At 39.3% G+C, this 20,030-nt stretch overlaps 1 protein-coding gene across 1 annotated transcript in view; it reads right to left on the bottom strand.

The window, feature by feature from the left end:
* Positions 1-14,926, bottom strand: part of GPAT3 (glycerol-3-phosphate acyltransferase 3) — a 76,781-nt gene extending 61,855 nt beyond the window's left edge. The window contains exons 1-3 of the mRNA XM_037830152.1: positions 14,855-14,926; positions 14,269-14,555; positions 5,068-5,134 (exon numbers count right to left, since the gene is read on the bottom strand). Of these exons, the coding sequence (XP_037686080.1) occupies positions 5,068-5,134; positions 14,269-14,409 (208 nt within the window). The 5' untranslated portion in view covers positions 14,410-14,555; positions 14,855-14,926. The remainder of the gene's footprint in view (positions 1-5,067; positions 5,135-14,268; positions 14,556-14,854) is intronic.
* Positions 14,927-20,030: the final 5,104 nt, after the last annotated feature.

Genomic DNA, 20,030 nt, shown 5'->3' with positions numbered 1-20,030 from the left:
TGAAAAAGGTGATGGGGTCTATTCTAGGTTGCTAATGCTGCCAGAATGCAAAATACCAGAAGTGGATTGGCTTTTATAAAGGGGGTTTATTTGGTTACACAGTTACAGTCTCAAGGCCATAAAGTGTCCAAGGTAAGGCATCAGCAATTGGGTACCTTCACTGGAGGATGGCCAGTGGTGTCCAGAAAACCTGTTAGCTGGGAACGCACATGGCTGGCATCTGCTCCAGAGTTCTGGTTTCAAAATGGCTTTCTCCCAGGACGTTCCCCTCTAGGGTGCAGTTCCTCAAATACGTCACTCTTAGTTGCACTTGGGGCATTTTTCCTCTCTTAGCTTCTCCAGAGCAAAAGTCTGCTTTCAACGGCTGTCTTCAAACTCTCATCTGCAGCTCCTCTCTTCTTAGCTCCTGTGCATTCTTCAAAGTGTCCCTCTTGGCCGTAGCAAGCTCACTCCTTCTGTCTGAGCTTATATAGTGCTCCAGTAAACCAGCCAAGACCCATGCTGAATGGGTGGGGCCACACCTCCATGGAAATTATCCAATCAGAGTTATCACCCACAGTTGGGTGGGGCACATTTCCATGGAAACAGCCTAATCCAAACGTTTCAACTTAAGCCCCATGAATATGTCTGCCCCACAAGACTGCATCAAAGAACATGGCTTTTTCTGGGGGACATAATATATAGAAACTGGTACAGGGTCTAAGAGACCTGTGGGACACCATTAAGCATACCAATATATGCATATGGGAATCCCAGAAGGAGAAGAAAAAGAGAAAGGGGTAGAAGGAATATGTAATTAATGACAGAAAACATCCCAAATTTAATGAAAGACATGAATATGCACATTCAAGAAGCCAATGAACCCCAAACAGGATAAATCAAAGAGAATCATGCCCAGACACATAGCAGTCAAACTGTGAAGCATCAAGGACCAGTAGAAAGCTACATGAGAAAAGCAGTGTATTATGTTTAAGACAGTTCTGATAAGATTAGATGCTGATTTCTCATCAGAAACCATGGAAACAAGAAGGCAGTGGGATGAAATAATTAAAGTTCTGAAAGAAAACAATTGCTAACCAAGAATTTTACATCCAGGGAGACTCTCTTTCAAAAATGAGGGAGATCATAGCCTTGATCTTGGATAATGATCGTATAACTATATAGCTTTTATATTATGACAATGTGATTGTAAAATCCTTTTGACTGACACCCCCTTTATCCAGTGTATGGTTAGCTGAGTAATAAAATAAATACACGCATGGGAAAAAAACCAATTTAAAAAAATAAGGGAGAGATTATGACATTCCTAGATAAACAAAAGCAGAAGGAGTTTGTTAACACCACACCTGGCCTATATAAGCAATGTTAAAGGTAGTTCTTCAGACTGAAAGGAAAGTACACTAGACAGTGGAATGAAGCAGCATAAAGAAATAAAGATCTCCACATGCATAATTACAAATTCCAGTACTATTATATTGTATTTTTGATATGAATATGTAATTCTACTTTTTACTTCTAACAGGTTCTAAAATGCAAATGCATAAAAAGTAATGATAAATCTATGGTTTGGGACATATAATATTTAAAGATATAATTTAACAAGTACAAGAAAAGGTGGAGGGATGGGAAGGCATGGAACAGTGAATGTGTAGGTTATTGAATTTAAGCTGGTATAAATTAAATGTGATTATTATAGATCTAGGATGTTAAATTTTAGTGCAGAGTAACCACAAAGAAAATACATGAAAAGTATATTCCAAAAGTAATGAGAAGGGACTCAAAATGGTAGAATACAAAAAAATCAAATAAATATGAAAGTAAGCATCAGTAAGAATGTAAGAATTAAGGGACAAAAAAGGTATAAAACTTATAAAGACCAAATAGCAAAATGGCAGAAGAGAGTTCTACATTATTAGTAGTTACTTTAAAAGTGACTGGATTAAACTCTCCAGTAAAAAGGCAGAGATTTGCAGAATGGATAAAAAAGCAACACCCAACTATATGGTATTTACAAGAGACTCACCTTAAATTCAAAGACACAAGTAGGCTGAAAGTAAAAGGATGGGAAAAAAAAAAAAAAAAAAAAACATATCATGCAAATAATAAGCAAAAGAGAGCTGGAAACATGACCACAGACATAGGGGACTGGTGGTTTGATGGGTTGAGCCCTCTACCATAAGTTTTACCCTTGGGAAGATGGTTGCTGCAAAGGAGAGGCTAGGCCTCCCTGTATTTGTGCCTAAGAGTCTCCTCCTGAATGCCTCTTTGTTGCTCAGATGTGGCCCTCTCTCTCTGGCTAAGCCAACTTGAAAGGTGAAATCACTGCCCTCCCCACTACGTGGGATCAGACACCCAGGGAAGTGAATCTCCCTGGCAACGTGGAATATGACTCCCGGGGAGGAATGTAGACCCGGCATCGTGGGATGGAGAACATCTTCTTGACCAAAAGGGGGATGTGAAAGGAAATGAAATAAGCTTCAGTGGCAGAGAGATTCCAAAACGAGCCGAGAGATCACTCTGGTGGGCACTCTTACGCACACTTTAGACAACCTTTTTTAGGTTCTAAAGAATTGGGGTAGCTGGTGGTGGATACCTGAAACTATTAAACTACAACCCAGAACCCATGAATCTCGTAGACAGTTGTATAAAAATGTAGCTTATGAGGGGTGACAATGGGATTGGGAATGCCATAAGGACCAAACTCCACTTTGTCTAGTTTATGGATGGATGTGTAGAAAAGTAGGGGAAGGAAACAAACAGACAAAGGTACCCAGTGTTCTTTTTTACTTCAATTGCTCTTTTTCACTCTAATTATTATTCTTGTTATTTTTGTGTGTGTGCTAATGAAGGTGTCAGGGATTGATTTAGGTGATGAATGTACAACTATGTAATGGTACTGTAAACAATCGAAAGTACAATTTGTTTTGTATGACTGCGTGGTATGTGAATATATCTCAATAAAATGATGATAAAAAATAAAATAAAAAAAATAAAGTAAAAAAAAAAAGAGAGCTGGAGTAGCTATACTAATATCAGATAAAATAGACTTTAAGTCAAAAATTATTACAAGAGACAAAGAAGGTCACTGATAAAGGAGTCAATTCAATAAGAAGTCACAGCAATTACAAATACATATGTGCCTAAAAGCAGAGCCCCAAAATTTATGAAGCAAACATTGACAAAACTACATTATTCAAAACAGCATGGTACTGATGCAATGACATATATAGATCAGTGGAAATGAATTGAGAGTTCAGAAATAAACCCTCACATCTATGGCCAATTGACCTTTGACAAGAGTGACAAGTCCATTCAATAGGGAAAGAATAATCTCTTCCACAAATGGTGTTCGGATACCTAGATATCCATTTGCAAAAGAACTAAGGTGAACCCCTACCTTGTGCCATATACAAAAATTAATTCAAAATGGATCAAAGACCTAAATATAAGAACAAACTTATAAAACTAGAAGAAAACATAGGGAAGCATCTTGCAGGACCTTGTGTAAAGCAATGGTTTCTTAGACTTTACACCCAAAACACAAGCAACAGAAAAAAAAATAGATAAATGGGACATAATCAAAATTAAAAACTTCTGTGCATCAAAGGACTTTATCATGAAAGTAAAAAAACAACCTACAGAATGGGAGAAAATACTTGGAAACCACATATCTAATAAGGGTTTAACATCCAGAATATATAAAGAAATCCTACAACTGAACAACAAAAAAGACAAACAACTGATCAAAAATTGGGCAAAAGACTTGAATAGACATTTCTCCAGAGAAGATATACAAATGGGCCAATAGGCACATGAAAAGATACTAAACATTGTTAGTCATTAGGGAATTACAAATCGAAAGTACAATCAGATACCACATCACATCCACTAGAATGGGTACTATTAAAGAAATAGAAAATAAGTGTTAGAGAGATTGTGGAGAAATATGAACATTCATTCATTGTTGGTGGGAATGTAAAATGGTGTGGCTGCTGTGGAAGACAGTTTTGCAGTTCCTCAGAAAATAAAGTATAGAATTAACCATATGACCCAGCAATCCCACCTCTTGATTTATACCCCCAAAGAATTGAAAGGAGGGATGTAAACAGATATTGGCACACCAATGTTCACAGCAGCATTATTCACAACTGCCAAAAGATCGAAGTGTCCAACAACCAATGAGTGGATAAACAAAATGTCCTATATACATACAATGCAATATTATTCAGCATTAAAAAGGAATGAAGTTCTATACACACTATACATGGAAGAACCTTACATACATCATACTGAGTGAAATGAGTCAGACACAAAAGGACAAATATTGCATAATCTCACTGATATGAATCAGAAACTAGAATATAGATTACCAGGAACTGGGGTGGGGGTAGGTTAGGGGAAGTTAATGTTTAATTGATACAGAGTTTCTGTTTGGGTGACCAAAAAGTTTTGATAATGGATGGCGATGATGATAGCACAACATTGTGAATGTAATTAACACCACCAAATTACATATTTGAATGTGCTTTAGGGGAAATCTTAGATTGTATATATGTTACTTAAATAAAATAAAATAAGATGAAAAAAAAATAAGACTGCAACCAAATATTGAACCCTAATGTAAACCATGCACTATAGTTAATAGTACAATTATAATGATAGTCTTTCATCAAGTGTAACAAAGTTACCATACTAATGCAAACTGTTAATAATAGGGAAAACTGTGTGTGTGAGGGGGGGCATATATTGGAACCTTGTATTTTCTGCATGGTATTTCTGTAAAATGACAACTTCTCTAATTAAAAAAAAAAAGGCATCTTTTAAAACATGCCCTTTTGAAAGGGAAATACTACCCTGTAAGAACACATAGATGAATTAGTACATATTATCCCCTTAGAGGAAGAATTCAATCCAAACTCAGACTACTGCTATTTTGCATATAGGACAGAATTACAAACAATCCAAGCCTATAGAATACACTGCTCTCTGCATATTTACAGTTCAAATTGGGTATTTGTGCTTCTATCCAATTTCAATATTTTAATCACAATGAAAAAGAAAGCTTACCAACAGAAGCTGAGTTTTTAAGAGTCGACTCCTTTGGGACTCCTTTTTCAATTCGTATTGTTGCCCACTGTTCAAAAACAAAAGTATTAATTTAAACTGATCCTCAATTTAAAATACTTAAACCATGATTATATGGATATGAAATTATATATTAAGCCACGACTCTACATGAATTTAAGAGAGAACGCCATGAATTTTTTATTATCCCAGATGCACTCACATTAATTACTGATAATGCTCTAATAAAATGAGTAAAGGATCATTTTTATCCGTCTAAACCCCTCACCCACATCTGGTGTCCCAATAATGTACTCCTTGACAAGGCGACGAAACATAGTTGTCAAGAGCAAAGGTTAGGTCATCAAGACTGGGTCTAAAGTTACTTAATCCTTCTAGACCCATTTAGTCATCTGTAAAATGAAGATACAGTGCCTAATCTCATCAAGTTGCCATAAGAATTAAATGAGATAACCCATATAAAAACCTAAACACAGGCCCCAAAGAAAGATAACAATTATTTTCAAAATAAATAGGCCTTCAGAGGTGGGACATGCTCAAAGAGGCCTAATTGGCTGCATCAGAAATAAGTTGGCAGGAAGAGGCAGTACAAGATTTTTGAAAGCTGGACAGGAATCAGTGAAATCACTAACTAAAGAGATTATTTTCCCACCTGGTTGCTTACTTATTAAGTTGCATAGTTATGATTATGAGGATCCACAGGTACGATAGAATTTAAGAAGTGAAAACATTAACTCCTGTTTTGTTTTGAATGTACATAAGAGTGGAAAGAAATATATGAAGATGTGATTTTTTTTATTTTCTCCTTTATATACTTTTCACACAGTCCCCAAATTATTTGCCATTAACATCCTAGTTCAAAACCTGCAAGTGAATTTATTTAACTTAGTAATGCAGAGTATCCCAATGGCTGCTTTTCTACTTTAGAAAACAAATAAAACGTTATTTAGATTATTACAATTCCAGAAGCTAACAGTGTCTAAATTAACTGATTTTGGGGGAAGTGGTAGCAAAATAAGAAGCAAAAGGCACTATAATCATAATTAATACATAAGCACCCTTAATGGGGCAAAAAGATAGAAAATGTGTCAAGGCAAATAAACCTCAGTTATTGCTAGGCTCAGAAGGGGTTAAATAGAGAGGTAAAAAAATTTTCAAATAAATAAGAAAACCAACGAAAGAGAATAAATACCTAAAACATACCCCTGCAAGCCAAGGAGTCAGGTATCATATGACAATGTCAGGACCCCCACATAACAACCTAGAGAGCCAAGTAAGAACATGTCATTTGCACTTAGGGAACAACCTATAAATAGAGTCATAATTTTCCAAGCTGCAAGTGGCAAGTCATTAATGCTAAGACTCAATTTTAATCTTGTTGCATTCTTTTACCTTCTTTGTGATTTGTTTCAGGAGTTCTCAAACTCTGGACTTTTACCTCCCATCTTTTTTTCAGTTGAAGTAAAGTTTTATTTCCATAGATTTTTACTTAAAGCTTTGACACCTATTATCAGTGGTAAATAGGCCAAAGATGATAAAATAAAATTTTGTGAACAACCAATTATTGTTAATCTCATAACCCATTTTGTTTTATTGTGGGCATGTGATTTTGTATTTTATACAAATGGCAATTACCTTAGGCTAGGACAATTATTTCCTGCTCACATGATAGAATATGTTGGTTTCTATGACATTTTTCAAATAGCATGTTGTGCCACAAAGGGCTCTGTATTCTATCACCAGACAAGTTTCAGAACCCAGAATTGCTCCTGAAATGGTAACAATAAAAGTCTGTCCTACAAAATGCAGTTATGGTATTCAAAATTAGCAAACTTTAAAGTTGGAGGAAAAGCCAATTAATACAAATGGGAATTTGCACTGGAAAACCATTTTCTATGCTTAGCCTCCAGTGAAAAGTGAAAAAGCAGCTATGCTCTGCAGCCAGACAGATGCACACTGGAATTGCAATTTTGCCACTCTCTAGTTGCAATCATCGCAGACAAATGACTTTAACCTCTCTGGGCCTCAGTTTTATCATCTCTAAAATGGGACAAATACCAAGGGTTGTGAAGATTAAAGGACATAACCTACCAGGGGCCCAGTACAAAGCAGGCACTAGAAAAATGCTGGCTTCCTCCTCCTTCCCCTACCCCACACTTTACTTATGTATCAAAAATGTTCAGCAATTTCCAAGCTGTCTGTGTATTTCCCAAAAAGTAGCTATTTCTTTTTTAGCTGATCAGGTAAGTCCAAATGCAAAGGTAGACTCTCTTCCAGAGGTTCTGAATCTCTTCCAGAATGATCTCTGAACACATCTGCTCAAGTAAGATGCAGCTCTGATTGCTAGATGGTCCCAAAGTACAAAAGCAGCTTCTACCAATCCTCATTACTGCTCTCTACCCCACCCTCCAAAGAAAGTTGAAAGACACTTTTTTAATCAAGGTTTCATTCCACTTTATTTCAAAATCCTTTTGGAGAAAAAAAAAGACAGCTGTCCAACATTCATCTTAAAGAAATGGTGTCAAGTCTGATTTTTAAAGATTAGGTCAAAAGCTTGCAAAAATGTGACTAACTAGACAATTACAACTTCTAGTTTTTAAACTACAAGGGCATTTAGGGATTAACTAAGGAGAAAGGAAGGAGAGGAAGAAAATGCATAAAAGTGTATGAAGACACAAATTATGAGTCTTACTCAGGTAACAACTGGTCACCAATCGTGTTAAACAGGATCTTGGCAGAGGTTGTCTTCTTGATAGATTAAGAAGTCGGGTTCCAGCTTCAAATTAAAGTCCTGATTATACCACTTACAGCCATGAGCTTCTATCTAGACAGATGATCTCTCTCCCTCTGAAGTGCTATTCCCCGTTCTATCAGTGGGGGTAACAACAGACCCTACCTCAGAAAGATATAGTGGAATTAAATTACATAAAAGAATACTACACAGGAGCTGGCTCACAGAGAGTGATTAATACATGGTAGGTGTGATGGTTAATTTCACGTGTCAACTTGGCTAGTTTATGACATCAGTTGTTTGGTCAAATACTGGCCTGATTGTTGCTATGGAGGTATTCCATAGATGGGATTAGCCTTGACAATCAGTTGACCTTAAGTAAAGGAGATTACTATCCATTTTGCAGGTGAGCCTAATGCAATCAGTTGGAGGCCCTAACAGCAAGAACTGAAGGTTCCAGAGGTCAGAAGAATTTCTGCCTCAGGACTTCAATGAGGACTCTTGCCAGAATTTCCAGCCAGCCAGCTTACCCTGGGGAATTTGGACTAAGTACTTCAACATCACCTTTATCAGAGCTTCCAGTCTGTGTGTCACTCTAGAGTTTAGCCTTGCAAGATCCAGTTACGTGAACCAATTCCTTATAATAAATCTCTTTCCTGTTGACTCTCTTTCTTTTTCTTTTTTTTAATTATTGTGTGTGTATGTGTTTTTTTTAATTTTGAAATAAATTCAAAGTTATAGGAACAGTTGCAAAAGCAATACTAACCCCATACACAGAATTCCATCATACCCTGACCCCCCTCCCCCATAGCTCAATCCACCAACTTTAACATGCTGTCACATCGCTATTTCTTTCCCTCCCTCTCTCCCTATCTATCATCCCTCATCTATTGCTCTGTCTTCTGAACATATGAGAGCTAGCTGCACACATCCTTGAACAAACACTATAATTCACATATACACTTCCCATGAATAAGAACATTCTTTTATGCAATCCCATTAAGCGCAGGTAAGAAGTACAAGAGATTCAACAATGATACAAAGCTTACATTCTACATTTCCTTTTCCTTATGTCTCAACTGTGTCCCTTTGAGCCTCCTGTCCTCCATCCTCCAATCCCACCCTGTTGACTCTCTTTCTATGGAAAATCCCTGACTGATACAGTAGGTTTTCTTATTAGTACTTTTAATCATAAACGGTCATGGCCTTCCAGCAAATTTATTAAATTTCCAACACCAAATGTGTTATAACCATCTGAGAACTATTGACAGTCCTTTAAAAACGATGTAAAACTAATTGGTGGATGGAAAACAGGGTAAAAGGAAAAAAATAATTATTCAAATTAGACACAGGAATAGTCTACTCTGAGTATACACATTGATTCAAAGAATCTGAAGATATGTCAAGTCTTGCCACACAGGAGCAAAAAAACAGTATCAAGTAACGAAGAGTGTTCCAATTCAAACTCCACTAAGATCTGAGCACCTACTATGTATCCAGTGCTCTCATTTACCTCTCCTCATTTAATCTTTATAGTAACCCTATGAGGCATATTCCTACATACACATGCAGAAACTAAGGTTGAGATGTTAAGTGACCTGTCCCAGACCACAGGTCAGTTACTTGAAGGAAACTGTTCATTCTTCCAGCTGACTCCTCAAAAGTGAAGGGGAAATTTAGTTCACTAACATTTATTACCTGTCCATGGCCTGTATTATCTGTTTAGATTAGATAATTCACATCTTGCATACTTTTCCCCCACCTTCCTCCTCTCCATCAGTCTTATATTCTCTTCTCATTATTTTTCACTAATAATAAACCTTAGGCCAACCCAATAGCACTCCCTCCCTACCCTCACCCCATCATTAACCCTATAAGTAACTTTCACAGTCAAGAAGAGCATTATCAAATCTGTAATCCATGCTCCTGTTTGATAAATATAAAATCTTCACACACACCCTCCCAGAGATCCTAATATAGGATCAAACTCCTATATTATACGTTAAGTCTTACCACATAGGAGCAAAAAAACAGTATCAAGTAACAAAGAGTATTCAAATTCAAACTCCTAATATAGGATCTCTGATATAGGATCTAATATAGGATCCTAATATAGCATCACCTCTACATGTCCCCTGGTCAAAAGTTTTGCTTGTCATAGTTTGCATTCCTAAAATATTTTAAAGTTATAATACTGGCATACATGTCCCTAAGAAATCATTATATACCCCTTCTAAGCTAAAAATTCAAGCCTTGTCCTCATGTAGCTTGCCGTATCAGGGACTTATTGACACGCGCAAAGAAGGCATGAAGTAGGTACTCAATAAATGATTATCACCTGAACTGGTGAGTGAAGCTAGGGTCAGAGAAGAGCATATAGCTTGGTGAGTTACTTGACAGTTAGCAATTACCACAGTCCTAGCTATTCAGAAGGTACCCGCACACATTTCAACTTCCAGCATTTGAGTTCATGGTCATGAAAAAGCTACCCATTAACAAGAAAACCCATAAAAGTAAACTCATAATGGATGACCTTTTAAAATGGTATGTAAATTGAAACCAAGGAAATTTGAGAAATAGCCAATTCCAGTCAAAGAGCCCAAAGAATATCCTTGGGACTAGAATGCAAAAAAAGAAAGAAGCAAACAAATCCGTTGAAAATTGTCTAAGGAATGATGAGTAACAGAAGGGTTGGTCCCTGCATATTTTCTACAAAAGGCAGAGTATTTTTCCAGAACTAAAGATATTCTAATACTAAAAAACAAGCATACTTTTAAAGAAAATTTTTTAAGAAATTATCCCTACAGTAGGGAAAATCAATCCACTGTACTAACCACAGCCTAAAAGAAATGGCTTTGGGATACTTAACACTGTTCTAGTTGAAGGATGGAAAACTGTGGGGTGCCATTTCCCTCTCTTGCACCTAAAGCAGACATCACTCTGGGATCACAGCTCTCTTTCCTGTGGGGTCCAGCTGCTCCCAAACACAAGCACTCCAGGCAACCACAACCAACAAATCAAACTTGGCTCACAAAATGAATCCCCATTCTCATTCCATATGTGCCATGCACCTCTCTCACCTAATATCTTAGTCTTAGCAAAAAGGGTGGATCCCCCTTGAGGAGTTGAATGAAATAAGCCAGAAATGAGAGGACAAGTATTATAAGACCTCACTAACATAAACTAACTATAATGAGCAAACACTGAGAATTGAATTTTAGAGCATAGATTATCAGGGGATAGAACATGGGCAGAGTTTGGGCAATCAATGATGCAGGAGTATACAATGTTCAATAAGGCTTATTATAAAGGTTCCTAGATTGTAAGCTCTTACAGCAGTCACTTCTATTCCTGAGTTTTAATGTTATTTAAGAGATGTTCATTTGGTACAAAATTTATATTCTCTGTAGCACACTATCTCATGTAATCTGTATGGTCAGTTTATTTAAACAACATGATTACATGGAACGTAGAATACAGAATGAGATCTTGTTATTCTATACAGGTTAATGTAATACCCGATACATCCCAAAGTATTTTGGGCAGAAAATTAAAAAGTATTTGCAAAATCCCATTGAGGGACTGGGGGAAAATGTGGAAATATTAAACTTCCCCACTTGGGGAATTCCTGATATTCACGCAAGCATTGGGGACTACTAATTTAATGGTCCAAGCCCTTGATCTTGGGGCTTGCCCTTATGAAACTAATCCCTGCAAAGGAGAATCTAAGCCTACTTATGATCATGCCTGAGAGTTACCCCCCCTTCACACACACACACTAGAGAACCTCTTTTGTTGCTCAGATGCGGCCTCTCTCAGCCACTCTGCAAATAAACTCACTCCCCCCACCCCTCTGCCCCACCATATGGGCCATGACATCCAGGGATATAAGTCTCCTTGGCAATGTGGAAAATGACTCCCAGGGATGAACCTAGCTCTGGCATTTGGGATTGAGAAAATCTTCTTGACCAAAAAGGGAAAAAGAAATGAAACAAAATAAAGTTTCAGTGGCTAAGAGATTTCAAATAGAGTTGAGAGGTCATTTTGGAGGTTATTCTTATGCCTTATATAGATATTCCTTTTTAGTTTCTAGTGTATTAGAAAAGCTAGAAGGTAATACCTGAATCTGTGTAACTATAAACAGGAAACTCGATTCTTGATGATGATTGTAGAACTATATAGTGTTTCTTGTGGGACCATGTGATTGTGAAACCCTGTGACTGATACCCCCTTTATCCAGTGTATGGGCAGATGAGTAATAAAATAAACACAAAACTATATCTAAATAATAGGGAGGATAAGGGGTATGGGATGTTTGAGATGTTCTTTTTGATTTTTTTTTTTTTTTCGTTATTTTGGAATAATGAAAATGTTCTGAAATTGTGGTGATGAATACACAACTATATGATGATACTGTGAGCCATTTATCGTATACTTTGGATGGATTATATGGTGTGAGAATATATCTCAATAAAATTGCTTTCAAAAAAAAGATCATTCCCTATGCCGTCACCTACCTGGTTTCCAATCCAAGTGCTGTATGTCCCACTATAATTAGAAAATTGGTATTCTCGAGAGTTTGATTAACAATGAGTGTCTCTCTGAAAGTCTCTTTAACTTTAGATGGACAACAATTAAAATCTGAGGACCTGCCAAACGAAGGCCAGATCCTGCACTGGTGTCATCCCATCGAAGTATAGCTGAGAGCAACTAGCTGGGGTCTCTACTTGACATCTCTTTAGCTATACCTCAAATTACTAAAGCCTGGCAAGACAGTCAAGAGTCAGTGCCTGGAAGTGAGTGTGTGCAGTTTACCTTCACTCCATACTCACTAGGGAATATAAATTCCCAAAGACCTTTTACAATTCTGTATGGGAGAATAATTGAGATGATTTCAGAGTTCCAAGAAAAAGTGAATACCAGCTCAAGTGGATCATCTTTTAGGGGAAAAATATTCTTAAAAAGGGCTACCACTTGGAGGTCACTGCAAGGTACGACCAAGCTCAGGGTAGGAAGTCAATATGGCTCAAAACTGAGAAATAGCTCCCAAGAATAAACAACAGAACTTAAGAAACCACAGATCTGTAAAAGTTGAGTGTGAAGAATTAAATATAACTTCAAAGATTGGGCAGAAAGATAGTCACAAAGAAAAATTCCAGTAAGGTTTAGGATAAAGCAGTTTAGCAGGTAGAAGCCCATGTCCCATGGGTTAGAAATGCAAATCTGGGAGCCACCCACAAGCTGAAGGAGAAGGAAGGTAAAGCCAAGTCCTCAGAGCAGACAAAATATAAAGGCAGAAAAATGGGACCACAAATCACAAGGTATTTAGAAGTCAAACAAACAAGAATGTTAAACCTCAATAATATTATCACTCTTTTAAAAGCAGCAAACACTTATACAGCACCTAACATGAGCAGGCACCTTTCTAATGTGCTCGGCATATTTTAAGTCATTTAAACTACATAATAACCCTAAGAATTACTGTTAGTCCCATTTTACAGATGAGAAAAATAAGGTACAAGAAATAAGTGACCTGCCTAAGGTCATACCCTGAAAAGCAAAGCTGGGATTTAAATCTAAGCAAATCTGAATCCAGAATCTCTACTCCTAACCACTAAGCTTCCAGGCCTCACCTCAGTTGATTCCTGTCTGCAACACTAAATTCAAGTGAACTACTGAACCTCTCTGAGCCTCAGTTTCCTTCTCTGTAAAAGGGAGCATTGCCCTCCCTACCTCCTAAGGCTGTTAGAAGCATCTGATGATGTAGTAAACAGAAAGTCCTCTGAAACTTAGTAAAGCCCTGTTTAAGGCTTTATTATGCAGTTATTCCCTATGAGTCTCACTCTCATCTAACACCTTTCTTGCAGAATTTGGAAGAATACAGAGAGCTGAGGTCAGAGTATACATTTCCAATGGCATTTCAAGTGCCATTGGTTAGACAAAATTTTCACGAGTCCACTAAAATAAAATCAAATTTCTTTCTGTCATCTAGCAATTGGTTTCTTATTTTGAGCATAAACCAGGACATAATGCCTTTCTGGACAGAATGCCTTAGCTAAGGCACGCAAAGGGACCTCCGAAACCTGCAGCAGTAAAAACTAAGGAAAGTGAAGTGACAACTGCATGTCATAATAGAAATAAACAAATCCACTGATATACAGGCTGTCGCTTTGTTTTCCTAATCAGTAAAATTAATAAGAATAATAATGAAACGTGGTGGCAAGTGGGATTGGTTCTGCCTTCTCTTTCCAACCAGAGACACAATGTAGTGGTCCAGTAGTCTGAGCTCGGATGCCTCCAGCTAAACCTCAGAAGCCAAGATGCTGGTAGGAACCGACCCGCACATCCCTTGCGACCACTGACCTTCCCAACTAGACCCTTCGCATTAACTCAGCTCTCCCGCCTCTAACCTCCGCCCGACGCGGGGAAGCCGCATCCCTCCTGGCACTCACCTCTAAAGTTTTCACCAGGATTTTCATATAGATCTCAGAGATGCCCAAAGACACCCCGAAGACCGAAGGTAGGAGGATGAGGCCAATCACCAGCGTCATCCAGGTGGAAAAGATCATCTCCGCTAGGTCTGCGCCCTCCATGGCTCGGCGCAGCCACTCGGAAAACGTCCACAGAGAAGGTCCGAGCGCGACAGCTGTCCCTGCCTCCAGGCGGTCGGGCAGGAGCTTCGGGGAGGCGCGGAGCCCAGCTCCAGGGAGTCAGCGCCGCCGCCTCTCGGCGCTCAGCACTGCAGGCAAAAGAAGGGAAGGAAAAAACTTTCAGAACCACGGCAATTTCCTTCCTCCCTTTTCAGGCTCCTCCTCGCCCCCGCCGGTTAACTCTTTCTTCGCCTAGAGGCCCAGGCCAGGAATGAAGTCACCGCAACGTGGGCACCCCGGAATGAGGCGGTTAAGAAGACAGGAGCTAGGGGTGAGCAAAGGTACACTGCGACGCAGGCAGCAGCGCGAGAGCAGTCCGAGGAACGCGCCCCACCCCGTGCCTAATTTCCTCTGGGTGACGACTGCGACAACTCAGCGGGTGACTCACGAAAGCCTTCCCGGAGCGAGGATCCCCGAGGGCTCACCGCACCGCAACGCGCCCGCCGCCGGCAGAACTGGCGCCCGGCCGCAGACTGCGCTGGTTGCTGGCCGCGCTCCTGCGCGGGGCGCTCTATTTCAGCGCCCTGCCCTCGCCCCACCTCCTCCGCCACCCAACGAGGAGCAACCTGGCGGGATCTGGACTGAGACAGCCACGGCCTCCGGTTTACCCTGCGCCCCGCCTCCCCGCAGCATTCAGCAAAGGTCCTTTAGGGAGGAGAGTTCTCATCTGCAAAATGTTAGCATTTTCTTCACCCCTAAAATGAAATCGCTTGAGAAAGCTCTTGTAATCATCCCTCTTTGGAAGAGCTTTGAAAGAGAAGGAAACAGAGCTCTGCTGAGCTGCTGTGTGCGCCGCTCCTTCGCCTCCTACACCTCTTTCCCCTCGCTCCGCTAAGGAGCTGTGTGGCTAAATCCTGCTGATCAGGAGAGTAGAAAGCTTTTTCCGCGAGTCCCCCACTGCACTCCGCCATCTCCTTTACACGGAAATCCTTTAGCTGAATGTCTGTTCTCTCCCTTCTCCGGGGAGGATTCCAACCACAACTTCCCCTGCCCATTACCACACACCTGCAGCGCACCTGACACTGTGTCAAAGCAGCAGAAACATTGCCGGCTCGAGTCGACCTTCGCCAAGCTGATTTGAGCTTCAGATTATCCTCACTGCTTCCGTGCTAGCCCTTATTAGAGCAATGAAGAGCAAAACGGGATGAACTCCACTACAGTTCACGTCGGTTTAGACCTGAACTGTTCTTACGAACAAGCATGAGAGGGGGTGTTGAGAATTGCTGTAAATAAGGAAATCAGTCTGCCCAGATCACTCTTGAATTGAACCAAAATCTCTCAGAAGTAATTCTCTTTTCGGATGTTTCAAACTGGAAAATCTGGGAGGCACGGCAAACTGAATTGAAACGGTTGTTGATAACAAATTCTGCAAAGAAAGCTGTCCCTGTCCAGGGTGAGGACAAAGTAGGCAGTGGAAGGGAGGAGAGAAGGCCCTTGGTGAAGAATGTAAATGTTTGTCCTCTGCACCTCCTGCCAGGTGAGTGTCGCAAATCCCCTCCCTCACGAAACTGGAAAAAAAATATATATATTGCTGCTGTAAAAACCAATGAGTACATTTCAGGGGGTTGGTTTCTAAAAATTAAACCTCTATATGGCCTGCCAGTTTACAAAAACAAAGAAGACGCAACTACCCAAATTGGTCCAAATTGCTAAAATTGATACATACTTAGCACAAAACCTCAAGCTTCTATTGGCTTATTTAACACTAACTACAGAATTAAGCCTTCTATGTAATTGGCAGCCTCTAAAGTTACCTGAAATCTTGTCTCATGGCCAAAGACAGTAACAATATTCAAACAAAACTCTTATTCTCCATTTTCCTCAACCAGGGCGACTAAGGCATAATGAATTATTGTATCAAAGTTTACCCAACAAAGGAGGCAGTACAGGCAACCTGGTTTTACGGGTGGCCTCTTTTTTGCCTTGCCAGAGACTGGCAATGGCTACAATACAATCTCCAGTGACTTCTGTGGCTCATGACCAAACCCCATGAACTGGATTTGTGTTTGGGTTTTTGTTTTGTTTTGTTCTTTTTAACTGTCTTGGGAGAATTATTATTCTACAAGGAAATGGTGAAATGGTAATGACATGAGTCTTGGTTTGAACAAGTCATTTAGTCCTTCTGTGCTTCACCTTTTTCATCAGTCATATGGGTTCATTTTAGGGTCAAATATACTGTGAGTTTGAAACTGCTTTGTAAATGACCAAACCCTGTGCAGATTTCAGAAAGCAGCCTGATGCAAGTGCAAAAGTTCTCCATCTTTTTCTCGCCTGAAATTTAGTAAAGCAGAGATATGCTCCCAATAGTAACAAGGCTCACCTTTGCAAGGATGGGAGAAGAGTGCCCTTATCTCCCTTCTTGCTTAACTCAATATTCATGTCAATATCCTTTCAAGCGCTTAACTCCTTCTCGGCTTTGCCTCCTTTCCCTCTCCTTGAGACTCAATTAAATCCACATAGGAATCTCCCACCTTTCCTGCAGTTGGGACTCCCTTCACTTAACTTCTCTGTAAAATGGGGATAATAACACGTAACAGCAGAGGTTATTATTATGTATGTAAAATTTAGCTGATAGTAAATAATAATGAGGTTGTCTGGGACAATCCTGTTTTTCATCTGTTATCCTGGCATATACTATAATTGTGCCCCCTTTCACTCGCAAAACAAACAAACAAACAAACAAAAAAGTGCTGGTTTGGTTGATAAATCACCATAATCCCCTTATGGGTCCATAATTCTTAAGATCTCTTCCAATTCTAAAATTTTAAATTCTTTGACAAAACTCACCATGTAGCCCTTCCAGTTATTTCCTGAACTGCCTTTGACCAACTGGATATCATTTTGGAGACCTTTTTGTCTGTGGCCAAATGAAGTTGTCAGAGAATGAAGAAAAAGGATGAGCCTCTAGTCCAGAGCTTCTCAAACTTTTATGTGGGTAGGAATCCCCTGGGGATCTCATTAAAATACAGATTCTGAGTGAGTAGGTCTAGGATGGGGCCTGAGATTCTGCATTTCTAACAAGCTCCCAAGTGGTGCTGGTGTTGCTGGTCTGTGGACCACAGTTTGAGTGTGAGTAGCAAGGCTTTAAGATAAGGACAAAGAGTGGAACTTTACATTTAATCAACAATTTAAAGCCATACCAGTCCAGGTAAGTCTCTAGGGAGCCAAGACAAAAACGAAGCGATTCCTCAGAGCTGCCCCTTAAGTGATAACTCACTGTTTTATTTGCACCTTCTTCAAACCCCTTCTCTGACAGCAATTGTGGCCTATGTGAACAGAGAAGTAGAGGCTGAAATGCTTTGTACAAATGTCAGTACTCTCACAAATAGATACCTATGGCAAATAAGATGTCATAGTTGCAGCCAAATGATGAATAATGATTTAATTTAAGCAGTAAGATGGAACTAAAAAATCTAAGGATGAAGCAGATTGCTGATATATTTTATTAAATTGGCAAATTTTGCACTTCTGGGCTCTAAAATCTTTAAGAAACCTCTTTTTTTCTCTAATTTTGTACTTCTTTTGGACCTTCATCATATCCTGCCTTGATTTGTGTATTTGCTTAATCATGCTTAATATTGGGAACACATTATTTAGCTATAACTCCCTGCCCTTTTTCCCATCCCCTCTCTACCCATACAGAATTTTGCTTCATGCTGCATCCTTCTTCAAAACTATCCGTGACTCTCTAATGGTAACAAATTAAAGTCCAAACATTGAACATCTTCAACTAGATCTTAAAGTACTCCACAGTATGGATCCAATCAAACTTTAATTTCTGTCACATTCCAACCCTTTCCTAATCCTTTGAGCTAAAACACTGAATCCAGAGTGTCTGCTTAGTAGGCATGTATCAATAAATTCTGGCTGATTCAACTTTGTATTTCTTCCAGTATAATCCCACACCCTTAATATTCATCCCCAGATTTCTGTCTTCATAAATTGGTAAAAACCAGAAAGTTCCTTTGGAGTATAGTGTACTTCCTTGCAGGTAACACTTTGTACCTCACTTTCGGGATCTGCTGGAACGTAAGTGTACAACTAGAAGCAAAGAGGGGTGATGAGGTAGGTCCTGAAGAGAATCGTCTCACAAGAGACCATTATAAGGAGGATAAACATCCTCAGTCAGGAGTGGAAAGTTGCTTCTACTGACAAAGAAGACTCGGCAGAATTTAGGGGTTTGATGCCCACAGCTTCACTGCGATCTACCCATATGTCACCTTGCCAATTTTCTGGATCCTATTCCTTCCCAATCAATGCCCTCACTTTAACAAAAGAAACCATGTGAGGTTATGAATTGAATTTATTTTGTAACTCAGCCATTCACAGGTTGAGTCTCTGGGCTTGGTTTACAGAAATCTCAACCCCATGGCTACAGGAAATAATGGTTTCTTTGGAGCAGATATAGATGCTTTCAGATCATTTATATGAAGCTTGACTTGGGAATTTGAAGCACTGAGCTCAACTTTTCTCCCCCCACTATTGCAGTGCAGTTAAAAGCAAACTGCAAATCTCACTATATTTATTCATTTGACTAAAATGTTCTAAGCAAATATGTAGTCACCCAGAACCTTGACCTCTATAGGTATTTGATTAGGAGTAGCCAAGGGTAACATTTTGTATGTACTACCAGTACACTCCATGTACTACCAGTACCTTTAAATTGAATCAGGTTAGAAAACCAATTCCAGAAAACCAAGAACCAATTTTAAAAGTGTATCCTTAAAATTTTGTTCCTCTAGAACTGCTCTGGGTACTCAAATCTAGGAGATATATATTAATAAATTTATTGCATGATCATGGGGACATTTGTGATTGTGAGGTCTGGTTAGGAAGTCTGAAATCCATAGGGCAAGCTGTCAAGAATGACAGCCTGGAATTCTTGAGCAAAAGCTGAAGTTGCAGTCACAGGCAGAATTTCTTCTTCATCATCAGCTTCACTTTAAAATTTTAAAAAAGCTTTATTGAGATATAATTTGCATATTGTATTTGATGGTTAGGTTCATGTGTCAACTGGGCCAGGTGATAGTACCCAGGTATCTGGTCAAGCAAGCACTGGCCTAATTGTAGCTACAAGGATGTTTGTGGCTGCTTAATAAACCAGAAGACAGGTTTGTTAAATCATCAGTCAATTGGCTGTAGCTGTGATGGATGATGTCAACAAAGGGCATGTCTTCCACAATGAGAGAATGCAGTCAGCTGGATTTAATCCAATCAGTTGAAGACTTTGAAGCGAGACAGATACAGGACTTTCACTTCTTTGGCTGACCAGCAAAGCATTTCCTGAGGAGCTCGTCAAAGTTGCTAGTTCGCTGCCTGAGTTGTTCATCAAACATCTTCATTGGAGTTGCCAGTTTGCTGCCTGCCCTACAGAATTTGGACTCATGCATACCCACAGTTGCATGAGACACTTTTATAAACCTTATATTTATACATATCTCTCGTTGATTCTGTTTCCCTAGAGAACCCTAACTAATACATCATACAATTCACCCATTTAAAGTTTACAATTCAATGGCATTTAGTATATTCACAGATATGTACAACTAGTCACCACAGTCAAT

The sequence above is a fragment of the Choloepus didactylus genome, chromosome 3, assembly GCF_015220235.1.
Source record: "Choloepus didactylus isolate mChoDid1 chromosome 3, mChoDid1.pri, whole genome shotgun sequence".
Classification (NCBI taxonomy): Eukaryota; Metazoa; Chordata; class Mammalia; order Pilosa; family Megalonychidae; genus Choloepus; species Choloepus didactylus.
This window is presented reverse-complemented; position numbering and strand designations above follow the sequence as displayed.